Genomic DNA, 13956 nt, shown 5'->3' with positions numbered 1-13956 from the left:
TGTGAAATGTTTCGGAGGACAAAACTAGCTTCCTACTAAGAAACGGATCTCATTCGCATGCTCTGTGCATCACAGAGATCGAGGCAGAAAGAAGGAAGGGTCTGAAACGACAGCAGAGCCAAGAATAATAATGACTACTTCTGGGATGTGGGGGATTGCTGTTCTACGCAAGCTGCTGTGCATTTCCAGGATGTCTGCTTCCTTCCCCTCCCTTAATCAATTCCTTTGACTATAAATTGGTGGAAACAAAAGCCAGTTAGTTTTATAGCAACATATTGGCCATAATCAATGATAAAACAAACTTGGCACTTTCAAGATAGGTTGTGCAGCTTGAGTATAAAAAAATCAAATGACATTTGAGAGACACAATTTCCTGGAGGGAAAATGATCCTTTCTAAAGAGACCTTCATAATGCCCAGAAACTGTCCACCAGTCTTTAAAGCAAGAGAGAAATAGATTTCTCTTAGAAGCTACTTTAAGAAAAAGTCTGTAGTCATTCCATATGTGATTGTGCCTAAAAGAAATCAACAAAGACAGAAAAGTCTTTTCTGTTCATCTCTAACTGCTGAAGGTTCACCAAAGCTAGATACACAGTTTAAGTCCTTTTTAATGACTTCGGAGAGCATTAATTCGATCCTACCTGGCACAGCTAGAGATGCTGAGGCCCAGAGAAGGGAAGCCCCCCCTCGGAGTCACACAGGTAGGACAAAAAGCTAAGCTAACACTCAGGCTCCAGGCTGCCTGCTTCCACTCTGTCATGCCACCTCTTCCCTGCAAAGCAGACTCTTAAAGCCTGTAGGCTGCAGCAAGGCAGGGCAGAACAGGCCTGTGGTTTGACCCATCAGTTCTGCCTCTGCAGGGGAGGATGTGCTCTGAGGGAGTCGAGGGCACATGGGTAGAAAGAGGAGGGCAGTATATCCAAGGGAGCCCTGAAGACCAACAAGTTTCATTTCCTTGGCTTGACAATGCTTGCTTTGGCTCAGCCTGGCCAGCTGCAGGGATGTATCTGGAGAAACCCAAATAAAACAACCTTTCCTTTCTCATCAACCTATTGGGGAATGATACTGGATAAACAGAGACCTTTTGAAGCATAAGGCAAGAAAAACAGACTGACACAGATGAGTCTCTGGGGAGAAGGAGAGGTGATGTCTATAATGCATGCCGTGGTGGCAAAGACTATTATAGTAAAACTGAATATGACCAGTGCCTAGACAAAGAGAGCCAGTATCCTTCCTCCAAGATGAATTCATTTGGATGTAGGAAGAATATCAGAAGTCTTCTCCTTGCCCTGCTGCTATGTCATATATGTGATTTTAAGACTTCCAAAGGCTATTCCATTACTTTTCACCCTACACTAATATAACTACTAACAGTGCTTAAGTTTTCTTTCGTAACTTTTTTTTCAAGAGTCTTCCAAAAAAATCTGAGGAGTTGTATGTGGTCCTAGGACTGTGGGCTCACCAAGCTGAATGTACAACTTGAAAGCAGCTTAGGGGTAAGGAGCACGTCCCATTCACCTCTGCATCCCCGGCATTTAGGGTTAGGGCAGGACTTACAACACACAGGTACTTTGCAAACAATGAATGAATAACTACTCAGTCACAGCCATATCTGTAAATCAGATATCTCATCTTGAGATCACCTTATACATTTTATGCATCTGGTTTCATCAGATTATCATTTTAAATTATCTTTCTCACTAATAAGCTATTTTTAAATGTTAGTTTTACAGTTGCTTTGGCCCAGTATTTACCAAAAATAAAAAAGAAGAGAAAAAGTCCTAATCATGTCCTGATTACAGCACATGAATTCTGGAAGCAGCCACAGGGCTGGGCCTGAAGGCCAAGCGGTCGCTGTAGCTCGGGCAGCTCCCACCATACCCTCCACCTTCGCACTGACTAGCCAACACTTGTAGGGAATGGAGAGTGAGCTTGAAACACTACCTTGCCATTGTCTAGGATATACTTGTCCATGACAGGTGCAGGAGCGGGGTAATAGGACGACGTATTTGCTTCCTCACTGAAAGTGCTCCGTAACTCCGGCTCGGGCTCGAGACATTCTGACTTTACTTTTTCCAAGTCAATGGCGGGACCTAGGCAGTTAAGAAAAGAGATCTGTCTAGAACTCCAAGGAAAATAAAAGGCAAATATTTTAACTAGGCATCTGTCAGCACATAGTGACACACACAAAAAAAATATGCTGGCTTATTTTTGTCCATTGGACTACAATTAAACCCCAGCTTGAAAATAATATGAGGTATGAACATCACAGGGGAAAAGGTGGCAGACAAGAATGGACTAGATTCTAATTAAACATGAATGAGAAGCAGTCTTCTAGGGTGTCACTGTCTGAATGAAAATGCAAGGGATTCAACTTCCTGCAGGGGAAAGAGGTCCTTTTAAGACTGGGGTGGAGACAGCGTAGCAATGACTACAGTATGCAAAGTGTGTATTCGCCAAAACCCCATCCCTGGAGCCTACGTGAAATGGGCCACAGCAGAAGATAGGAAAGCAAGGGGAGAAATGCAAAGGCCTCCCCCGCCCAAGACCTAGTATCCAGACAGGCTCATTTCAACCAAGAAATTAAAGTACAATACAGATTAAGCCCCTGATTGCCTGAACCGGCAGCTATCCTGATTTTTATTTTAATGCAATCAACACAAATTATGTATGGTTTAAACAGTAAAAGGCAGGAGATAAGTGGTGGTGGTTTCTAAGGAGGACTTTTTTTTCCTCCATTAGCTTTTTAAAATGATGGACTATTTTTCAAATCACCTGTTGTGTCTTGATTACCAAAGGGCAGAAAAACAGGGTAAGGCCGGATAACTTGATTAACTTTTATAGGCGAGCAAATCCAAAGGCCAACAGAGGGTTCTGGCATCCTGGAACTTCTCCCTATGCAAGTATTTCAGGAGTTAACTGGGGTCAGAAATTTAGCTACTGCCAAAGCCGGTCCCCAGGACTGCACACGTAACTTAAGTCACCAGTGAGTTTCATGGTCCCGGCTTCCCTTATTCTTACCATGTGGGCTGCTTGGTACGGAGCTGTTTGTGTGCCAAAGCCCTCACCAGCAACCTGGCTGCAATTTACTGTGCTAAATGGCCATACCCTTGGCTTTGGCTGGTGGTGAGGAAGGTATTGGTGATTTTGTTACAAAAATTCCTCACGATAGGGCTTCCTAGACCGATAAAACCCTTTCTGAGTTGCTGGTAGCTGCAAGACAGATCTTGGAAGTCTCCAACAATGCAGGTGCACGCGTGCTCAGCACATGAGTGCGTGCTCAGTCACTGCAGTTGTGTCTGACTCTGTGCGACCCTATGGAGCCTCGAGTCCACCAGACTCCTCTGTCCATGGGGTTCTCCTGGCAAGAATACTGGAGTGGGTTACCATGCCCTCCTCCAGGGGATCTTCCTAACCCAGGGATCAAACCCACGTCTCTAGTCTCCTGCATTGGCAGGCGAGTTCTTTACCACTAATGGCACCTGAGCAGCTCAATGAAGTGTGAAGGCACAAAGCTGAATGCAGCGAGGCTGGAGAGCGGCGCAGAGCTCACTGAAAAACAGGACTCATCTTGGGAGACCGAGTTTAGGTCTTATTCCTAGTTTGGCTATATTTTAATTGTGTGATCACAGGCGAGTGAATTGTGGATGCACAAGCTGCCAGAAGGAGGGACTGATAGCATCGTCACCATTCTAGGAGCATCTCCCAATTCTGTGTGACCTACTCGAGAGCTGGGCCTAAGGCTTTCTTTTCTTTGTCCCCCGCCCCTGGCATGAGGAGGTGTTCTCTGACTGGTAAATGAACAAAAGAATGGCAAGAATGAATGAATAACTCTAAAGTTTCAGAAGCAGATGCCATAGTTTCTCCTCTCTTTGTATGAGATCTCGGTTGTATTTCTGAGATATAAGCAAACTCAAGTGGAGCATTTGATCTTTTCTTAGGTCAGGGAAGAAGCAAGTACTTTGGCTTTCCCCAAAGGGCATGGCTGAGTTGGCTCCTGAGGCCTCTTCCTGCTCTGACATTCAGCAGCAAGATAAAGGAATGGAGCCATGCAGCCGATGGAGCACAGGTCATCTTAGGAAAAGATAGTGTCCCTCCTCTAAAGCCTCCTCTTCCTTCTATGAGAAGAAGATGGTGGACAAGAGAGCGAACCCAACTCAGCTCTGACTTCAGTCTAGTGCTCGTCCATTTATCTCCACAACAGCTGCCAAAGAAATCTACTCACAACCAAATCTTTCCCGGCTTAGGCTCCCACTACCCTCAAGATTAAGTTGTGCACCATAGCCTCCTTAAGACCCTGAATACAGCCAACTTCCTCTTGATCTCTGGTGCTCAGTTCCTGCTCTCCCCAGATGCTGTCCCTCAGGCGCTGTGCTGTCCCAAGCGTCTGAACCTCTGGACGTGCCACTGTTTTGGCCTTGAATGCCATCTCATCTGCCTGTCAAGTCTCTGCTCAGACTGCAGAACAGAGCTTAGGTGTCTCCTTCATGGGGCCTTGCTCTGATCACCACCAGGTACAGGGTCTCTACATCGTAAATACTTCCAGCGAATTATATTTGGAACCATCTACCAATCTGTCTGCTGTCCACATCAAACTGCGAAGCTCCTCAAAGGTAAAGTTTTACTCTCTCTGTAATCTTGGCACCTAGGGCAATGTCTGGCACCGTTCAGGCTCTCAGTAAATTCTTCGTAACATGAGAGGAGAGAGTGAGTTGTGGGCAAGAAAGAGACTTAAATGGGCTGAGGCACAGATTCTGAAATAAAGCCCTGCTGCTGAGTGGAGGTGCCTGAGGTGAATGGGATGTTTATAGGTATTGGTTCTCAAATACCTGTGACCTTTTTGCAGCCCAGGAAGTATAAGTTAGGGCTGTAAAATGGAAACTGGAAACATCTAGCCAGGGGAACGGACAGTTCTGATGGCTACACAGGGACACATAAAGAGCAGGGGCTGAGAGCAAAGGGTCACCTCTCTGGCTCCACCCTCACTGGTCCTCTCTTCTAAGGCAGACTCTGCTCCCTAGAGGCCTGCCTAGCCAGGTCCTTGGGTCTCCCTCCTCCCCTGGTAATAGTTAGCTGCACTCATCTATTTCTCTCTCTGCCACCCCCACTAGACTGTGAGGCCGGAGGGCAGAGGGAGACTGTATCTTTTTATATTAGAGACCAGGGCTCAGCACAGTGCCTGGTGCCAATTCAATTGTCAACAGGTAATTTTACACGTCAATAAGTACTTAACCTTTCTGACTCTTGTCTCATCCTGAAAGGAGGAATGACAACAGTGACTCAGCCAGGCTGCAGCGTAAAGGAGTTAACCTCATGTATGTAATGACTCACACAGACTCTGGCACAGCGTGGGGGCTCAGTACATGGTGGCTCCCCACCCCCACCCCCGCCCCAGCCTCACGCGGGGGTTCATATTTGGGTGCTCAAGTTAGTCACTGCTCATCCCTGGGAACCAGGGCCCCGCTGGTCTTCTTTGGCCCCAAGTCCGTGGCACGAGCCTGGCCCAGAGCAGGTGTTCAGGCTCTCACGGCACACACACCCACACTGGGCTCCCCTCTGCCAGCTTGCCCAGGGACCAACAGAGTTGTTTCGTTGAAGGCTGAGCCTATTGTAATGGGATCTTCCCGCTCCCAAGCTCTCAAGGAACTCGACTTCCTAACATCCCCGATCAGCACGTTTAATACCTGACGGCTGCCAGGGATTAGCACTGCTCTCTGCCCTGCCTCCTCTGGCACTGTATGCAGAAGGACCTGGTGCCTCAGCAAGGGGGACAGACCAACCAAGGCTCCTCCTGGAAGCGGTTCGTCAGGAGACCCGGGTGTGAATCCTGAGACACAGCTCCATCGCCTCTCTGTGCCTCAGCTTCCCTACCTGCGAAATGGGGAGTGCTAATAGCCTCCAGAGAGCAAGGCAGGCGCACAATGGGGGCTCAGACACCGGCTCAGAAAATGGCAGATGAATGAAGGGATGAATCAGTCAATAAAGCAGCATGTTTAGTAGTACAGAATCAGAAAGAAAGGAACAAAAAGCATGTGGTTTCTTCCCAGAGAGGAGGGAGGGCCTCTAGTGCTTTTAATTTAAAAGGGGGAGAAAAACACTTCACTGCAAATTTTAGTCGGCTCCACTATGATGCTGGCAATTTACATCTCATTACAACAAACGCTTCAGATTGCTGTTTTGCTTTTAAAAATTTCTGAGGCATTGTTCTCCTTCAAACACATGTGACCAAATTAGCCACGATAATAAGCACTTGTGCTAAGAGACGGCACTGCACGATCTGGTGCAGATATTTTAAGTAACAAAGCAACTTTTTTTCACTTTGTGGGAAGAGTAGGAATCAAAAAAAAAAAAAAAAGCCTTTTGATCCACTTCAGGTTTATTTTGGAGAAAATAAAATATACCTTCCATGGAGAGAAACCTCTCAGCTGGGTTAAAAAAAAAAAGCTTTTGAAAGAGTATAAAAGACACCGCTTGTCTTTTCATTCAGTCATTCATGAGCCCATTCATCACACAATCCCTGACTGCATACCAAGATCGAGCCCTGGAAGAGGCATTGGGGACCCGGAGACAAATACAGCATGCCCCAATTCTGGAGACGCTGAGAATATAGCACGTGAAACTCTCATTATACTGCATACAAATAGCTGTGAGTTGTCGGACAAACACTGGATTCAAAGCTAGAAACCTGCTGCAAATCCTGGGTCTATTATTTCCTTTACCTTTTTAAGCCCCAGAGGCCTTTCCCATAAAATGGGAACCGTGGCACACAGTAAGGGGCTTGGTAAACGTTTGCTGGCACAACAGATAAATGAAACTGTAACATTCTCTATTCTTGTCTAGCTTAACTGGACTAACGCCATTCTCCCTGAAAATCTTTCTAAGAAGTTGATGCGTATGTTCTCTTTGCGTGTTCAGTCATGTCCCACTCTTTGCTGCAACTCCTCTGTCCACAGACAGGAGGTTTAAAAATCACCCATTTCTTCAAAATATGTTATGTTTGGACACTAAAAATCAATTCTGACTTCTGTTGAAACAAAAAAGGCTAATAATATTAGATTTTCTCTTGAAAAGTATTAAAGTCTTCCATTTATTCCTGCAAATGAACAGGACTTTTCTCTACTATTGGTATAATTCTAGTTTCTTCCTAAATATAAAGTGAATCAAAAAATCAAATCAAAATCCTTAACGCATATGCCTACTTCGGTGGCCCAGAGACATACTGGGTTTGTCAAAAAAAAGATGATTCTACTTGTTGAAAAGGAGCTGAGCATGGGAAGAGCTACAGCAAAGGAGATACACAGAGGCCTTGGAAAGAGATGGGAGATGGCCCACAGCTTGGGCAGCTGGATCTCCTCTCTCAGAAGGTATCGGCCACTCTCACCTGTTGCCGCAGCTACGCATATGGTTCTTAGCCCCGCTGTGCTTTCAGTGAGGGTAGGGACAAAGCTGGTCTCATTCCTTTAGTGAGAGTCTATTAGGCACCCACTGAGTGCCAGCCCTGAGCGAGGTAGCTTCAAATGATGTGCTTTCCAATAGTGGAAAGAGACAGACCACAGACCATTAATACCATCCTGCAAGAGTAAGGATAAAGACTTGGGAATACAAGCAAAGGAGGAGGTGCCACACCTGGAGGAGACTAGGAAGGCTTCAGAAGGACAGTCACAAATTTCTGGGCTGGGGCTTGGAGCTGGCCGCACGGGTTGGAGTAGGGTAGTTATTGTCACACGGGGAAGGCAAGTGGCACATTATCGAGGCTCACTGATCGGCCAGGATGCGGGCAGCGTCATGATCTGCACAGGTTTGCAGAGAGATAACCATGGGCTCAGGGACCCTGGAAGGCCTTGAGGGACAGGTGAGCTCCTGGAACTTGAGATAAGGTTGAGGGAAGATGGCGGGATGGTCAGGCAGGGCAATGTGATCACTGTCAGCAGCAGCTCCTTGGGGTCCTTCCCCCAACCCTCCCCGTTTTCTGAGGGCTCTCTGTGGGTGAGGGTTGGAGTAGGCTTTGCTAGGCAGAGGCAGGAGAGGCCATTCCAGCCCTAAAGACTGGATTGGGCAAGACCCCTGCAGCTCATGCCTGCCCCCTACCACCTCACAGTGGGGCTGGTCCCTTGGGGAGTCGAAACTCTAGAGCAGCAGAGCTGGAATGGACCCAGAGAGCCCCCTCTCTATGGAGCAGAAGCCCAGCAAGACAGGCGTGGCAGGAGGGGGCCCAGGTCCCCAGTCGTGGTGGTCAAGGTATTTTACCCACATTCGAGAAGTGTAGGGGCCTATTTCGAAGGACATATTTGCTTCTCCCTGAAAAGGGAAGGTGCTGACACCTACTGAGCATCTGTGTTAGTTCTCACTGCTGCTTAGTCGCTGCCATGCCCGACTCTGCGACCCCGTGGACTGTAGCCCGCCAGGCTCCTCTGTCCATGGGATTTCCCAGGAAGGCATGCAGGAGTCGGTGGCCATTTCCTTCTCCAGGGGATCTTCCCAGCCCAGGGATCAAATCCATGTCTTCTGCACTGGCAGGCAGATTCCTAACTGCTCACCCACCAGGGAAGCCAATTTTACACCAAAATAACTATTTTTAAAAAATCTTTTAATCTTGACACCCCAGTATCAAGTTATTCGTTTACTATCTTCTGGGTTAGGATGGAAACTCTGAGGTCAGCCACTGTCCTGATCACCGCCGTATCCCAGCACCCAGTGCAATGTCCCTGGCATATAATGAATACTCATCAAACACGTGCTTAATGAAAGACGTTAATTCTTAGAAATTTGCCGAAAGTAAAAAAAAAAAATAAAAAGTCAGGGTTGCTAGACTCTGAAGGCCTGCTCTTACCACAGCCCTACCCACCTTCAGCTAACTGTGGTTTTCAGACTGCACAGGCTTCTCACGTAATGTCCACCTTGTGGGACCCATACTGCATCTCTGACCTTCTTTTGCCTTCCTAGGTGGCTGTGAAGAACTCCACAATTGAGGAGGGGGTGCAGTGGGGAGGAAGTGAGTCACCAGCATTCATCTCACCTCTAGGAGCTCTGAGCCTGTCCTCTGCCAGCTGGTGGTCAAAGCTGGGCTGGCTCTTCATCTGTGGTCCTGCCACTTCCTACCCACCCCAACTGTCTGGACCCAGGCAGCGTTCCAAATGGCAAGGATATGCACAACAGCATGGGTCTGTCCTGCCAGACAGGCGCTGAAGGCCCCCACACATGTGCTGAATGCACACGAAATGGCCTTTGGATCTGGACCAGAACTGGCTGGGTGCCAAGACTGAGGGGCTGTGGTACGAAGGAGTGGGGTAGGAGGCACAACGGCTGCCCTCAGATTCCCGAGGGGCTGCGGTGGGGCACAGCGAGAACCCGAGGGCAGGGGCTGGGGAGGCAGAGCTTCCTCATGGTGGTGCTGACATCTCCCGAACAAGTCAATCCGTGACTGGCCTTGCTGGCGCTCCCCTTCAGTCCATGAGCTGTTCTAGAGCAGGAGCTAAACGGGATTTGTCTTTGCTAAGTGTGGGTTGGTTGATTTGCTTGGTTTTAAGACCTGATTTCAGAGTAGCAGGACAGTCCAGGCCCCTCCTTCCTCTTTCTCCCTAGAGTTCACTTTTCCGGGGCAGTGGGGAGGGGCTGAGGGACAGCTCCAGTCTGTCCCTCTGTCCCTGAAGCCCATGACCAAAGGGGCAACTCTGAGGTTGATGGGCTACAGGCCCCTCCGAGGGGAGGAGCCCCTGTGTCCACCTGTGTGAGGGCTGGGGCAGTGCTAGGGGCCCTCACCTGCCTTTGAAGCCCTGGCTGTCCCTCCTACCTACCTCTCCTCTGTGTAGTTCGGTCAGGGGTGACTTGCGGTTCCTGAATAAGCCAGCCTCTCTCCTAACTCCAAATCTTTATCAGTCTCTCCTGTTGTCTGAGACATTCATTTCCTCTCTCTGGGCCCGTGTCCTCATCCAATGATCCTATCTACTGCTGAGGTGGTTTTCTCTATGAAAAGCAGCTAGCATCTGGCCCAAAGCAGGTGTTCACAGGGGCCAGCCCTTGCCTGGAAGGAGAGCTCTCCCACCTCCATTTCCTCGGACTGGCAAAGCCAGCAGAAAACAAGCCTGCCACACAGCCACACTGAAGCCCATGACCAACAGGCAAAGCCCTATTTCAAGTGAGAAGCACGTTTCCTGCTCTGGCAACGGAGAGAAGCCCAGTGACTCCTGCATGTTCCCACTCCCCAAGCAGGGTCAAAGGGACAGCCTGGAGCTGTCCCTCAGCCCCCTCCCCACTGCCCCAGAAAAGTGAACTCTAGGGAGAAAGAGGAAGGAGGGGCCTGGACTGTCCTGCTACTCTGAAATCAGATCTTAAAACAACCTAGGGTGAACTGTGGCTAATGCTGATCCCATCAAAGAGTGCAAAAAGTCCTTCGAAGGGGAAGATGGCCCATATCTTTAGGAGACACAATTCTCATTGCTACACCTTTTCCTGCAGCCCAGGGTGAGGGGGCACAGGGCACAGTGGTGTGGGCCCCAGCCCACCAGTAAGCAAGGCAGTGGCAGGTTGTGGACCTGCTGGGTCCTGGGAACATGAAAACCTGACCTGATGGGCTATCTCCCACCTATCCTCTTAGTCCTTTCTCAAAGCCCAACTTTTGTGAGTACTCCCGTGTGTTGGTGAGAGCGAACTGAAGGCTGAAGGAAGTGGAAAAGAGCCCTGAGATGAACAAGCCCTGGGAGGAGAGCTGTGACAAAGTGAAAACCGAAGAATCAAGGGGGGCCAAAGGAGTGCTTGAGGACTGGAGAGAGGAGGATGGAATTCTGCCCTGGAAAAGTGTGTGGAGGGAGAATTCAGTACACTATATCCCAGCGAGCCTGCAATCAAGTCCAGGCGTAGCTGTAAAGCAGACAATGCAAATACGATTTCTGAGGACTTACAAGGGAAAGTAGCAATCCCCAGGAGACGCTAGGAGACCTGGACTGGCCAAAGATTAAGACAAGCCAAGACAACCACATCTGTGCTCTGCTGTAGGACAATGAGTGCCTCTGGTGCGCCAAGCATCGTACACACATCTCGTGTGCAAATTCAAATGGTAGTACATCACTAATGCTGGACTCACTGAGCACTTACTACGTGCCAGCCCTTGGGCAGAAGTCTGTACATGCCTTTGCTCATTTAGTCCTCTTAAGAACCATAGTGGCTGGTATTGTCACTGACTCCACTTTATGGATGAAGGAACTAAGGCCCAGGAAGTTAAGTAACTTGCCCAAGTTAACACAATCAAAATACGGAAAAGCCAGTGTTCAAAACTCCAGTATTTCTGACCTCCTAGTCAGTGACCAGGCTCTCCTGCCTGTGTGCAGTACGCATTACGATATCCATTTTACAGAGGAGAAAAGAGAGGCTGAGAAGGGTTAAATTATTTGCTTCAAGTTGCGCAGTTAAAGAATTCGAAAGCTGAGATTCAAACCCAAGTACTATCTGCTGCCAAAGCCCACGCTGCCTCCAGTACAGGGGAGAGCCAGCAGGAGGCATTTGGCTGACATTCGCTGCTTTTCAAAGGCACCACCAGAGACCTGTGCTGAAAGACTCCAGCTCCAACCGCAAAGGATTTTAAAGATCAAAGCTGGTATTTTAACGGACTTTGGACAGAACACAAGGCACGAGCCCAGAGGGGAACAGAGGTGATAGAAACCCAGCTCTAAAGAGCCAAGACAGATTTGCAGGGCACAATGGCTTTCTCCTTCAAAAGTTTCAACCAGCTTGTGATCTGGCCAACAGGGGCATTATCTCTTCTTTTGCCTTCTGCTCTCTCAGAAGGAGACAATGCTTACCTGGCCTTGCAATAAGGCTACTGGAATAGTCCAATGAGATAAAAATGTCACGCCTCTGAAGTCTGTCAAGTGTCATGTGTATGTGAATTACTGTTATTATCCTTAGTGTCTATTCCTCTTCTGGTCAGAATTCACCATTTCCACCTACCTTCGCTACAAAGTGCACACATAATCCAGAGCCATCCTCTGCCGCCTTCCTGCAGATCCAGCACTTGGTATGTTCTGTCCCGAGTGCAAGTCTGAGCTCCGCCTCGGGCTGTGTGTGCAGCTTGGGGGCAAGGACTCTGTCTCCTCCTCTCACTCCTCACTGAGCCTTTTCCAACCTTAGTTGAACTCATGGTACCAGAATCACACCAAAACCATTTTATCTAGTAAGAGGTACTTAAGAGTGCTAAAAGCTGAGGGTAACACCTGAGCTTTGGTCTCTGACCTCTAAGAACAAGGACTCTGGCTGAGGGGAACTCAAGAGTGATGCTAGAGTTTAGTTTCTCCTACGCGGGAGCTCACCCTTGTCACTGGCTTTCACTGCTCTGCTTCCCCTCACAACCCTGGAATTCTCTGAGTCTGCCAAGCCCTGGTTTAATAAACATCACTCTCACCCCCTAGGCTCATGAATGTTTTCAAAAGGGACCGTCTTCCTGTATCTCCAGCACCTAATACAATCCTGGCACAAAGGATACCCTTAAAAAATGATAAATGAATGAAAGGATAAATGAATGAATGAACACACAAATCTGTATTTTATAAATTAGAAGATCTTCATGCTTTTCGTGTCCTTGGCATTTATTTCTTTGGGAGAAGACAAACAGGAAAGGGCAGGAAAGGAGAAAGAGACTGGCATTTAGTAAACACTTGCAATATGCTGGTTACAGTGGTTACAGTGATGTATTCTTTATACATGCTTCCCCTTTTAATTCTGACACCGTCACAGAGGCCGGGAGAGAAGAAACTCTCAGAGTTAGAGAGGGAGGTTCCTTTCCATCAGAGAGGGCTGCATCCTATGCTAAGATCATACAAAAGGAAAGCTCTGTTTTACAGAGAGATGTCCTTTGGGGGATTAGGCTGGGGGTCACCCCCATGTCAATGACATTTAAGTACAAGGGCATGTGGCCAAAGGCCCAGAGAGAGGCTCTCAGAACCAGGTGTCAGGAGACCCATAGAAATAGACCTGTGACACCTTCTGGGCTTGTTTCCTCATCAATGACATGAGGGCCATAGCCTACATCCTCTCTAAGCTCATTTGCCACTCCTTGACTCCATGTTCTAGAGAATTTTTCTCTGTTAAATATATCTTGTGTTTATTTGTGGAATGAATGAAAGAATGAATAGACAAATGAATAAGTGAGTCATCCAGCGAAGTCTCTGAAACATCTTACACCATCTTGCTGCTGTCCCTAACCTCCACAAGGTGTACCATCACAGCTCCTGGCTGCTACAGGACTTTCTCACCAATCAGAGGTCCTCTTCAGGCTCCTGCTCTCTGCTCCCTCCCGTCTATGGCCTGCAGGAGCCCAATGCCTGGGGGAGTCAGCAGTTATTCTTTTTAAAATTGAGTATCTCTAACCTGTGGATGATCCAGCATCCTTGAGATGGGTACCCTAGCAACATGGAAAGGAGAAAATACTCAAGGGTGGGCCTCTAAGAGCACTGCTTGAGCCAGTCCCCAGGGGAGCGGGGGCAAGAAGGGTGTAGCCCAGGCCACACATCAGCCCCCGACCAGGATGTACTGCTGAGATTCAAAGACGGTCTCTCAGTCCCTTCCTGGCTCTTCTCTACCTTGTTATTGGCTTCTTGGAGGTGTGTACTGTACAGGGGCTGTTACAGCAGAGAATTTTCTCCCAGACTCATCCAGAGAGAGTTCCACCTTCAAATGTCAGCCGCTTCCCCGGAACCACATTCACTGCATTTCAATTGCATGCTTACATGTTCACCTCCATCACCGTGCCCTCCCCAGCCTACAAGGTCTGAATCTTCTCTGTGTCTCCCAAAGTTGCTAGGCTCAGAAAGCATGTGGTCAAGGTGAACTGACTGAAGAAATATGTATACGGCCCCCTTTCTCTTCTATAAGACCTTGAGAGGCAGAGAAGTTGGTAAACCTGTTCAAGGTGATACAGCCTTGACTGGTTAGGGAAGACGAGTTAAAAACCAAATCAGACCATGTC

At 48.2% G+C, this 13956-nt stretch overlaps 2 protein-coding genes across 2 annotated transcripts in view; both read right to left on the bottom strand.

Annotated features, from left to right (window-relative positions):
- Positions 1-13956, bottom strand: part of AGBL4 (AGBL carboxypeptidase 4) — a 1470506-nt gene that overhangs the window by 233565 nt on the left and 1222985 nt on the right. The gene's annotated exons all lie outside the window — the stretch shown is intronic.
- Positions 1-13956, bottom strand: part of BEND5 (BEN domain containing 5) — a 48597-nt gene that overhangs the window by 13550 nt on the left and 21091 nt on the right. Inside the window, exon 4 of the mRNA XM_068965803.1 lies at positions 1944-2092. Coding sequence (XP_068821904.1) covers positions 1944-2092 — 149 coding nt within the window. The remainder of the gene's footprint in view (positions 1-1943; positions 2093-13956) is intronic.

This window comes from Capricornis sumatraensis, chromosome 2, assembly GCF_032405125.1.
Source record: "Capricornis sumatraensis isolate serow.1 chromosome 2, serow.2, whole genome shotgun sequence".
NCBI lineage: Eukaryota > Metazoa > Chordata > Mammalia > Artiodactyla > Bovidae > Capricornis > Capricornis sumatraensis.
The sequence above is the reverse complement of the archived record's forward strand: the minus strand, read 5'-3'. Positions and strand labels throughout refer to the sequence as shown.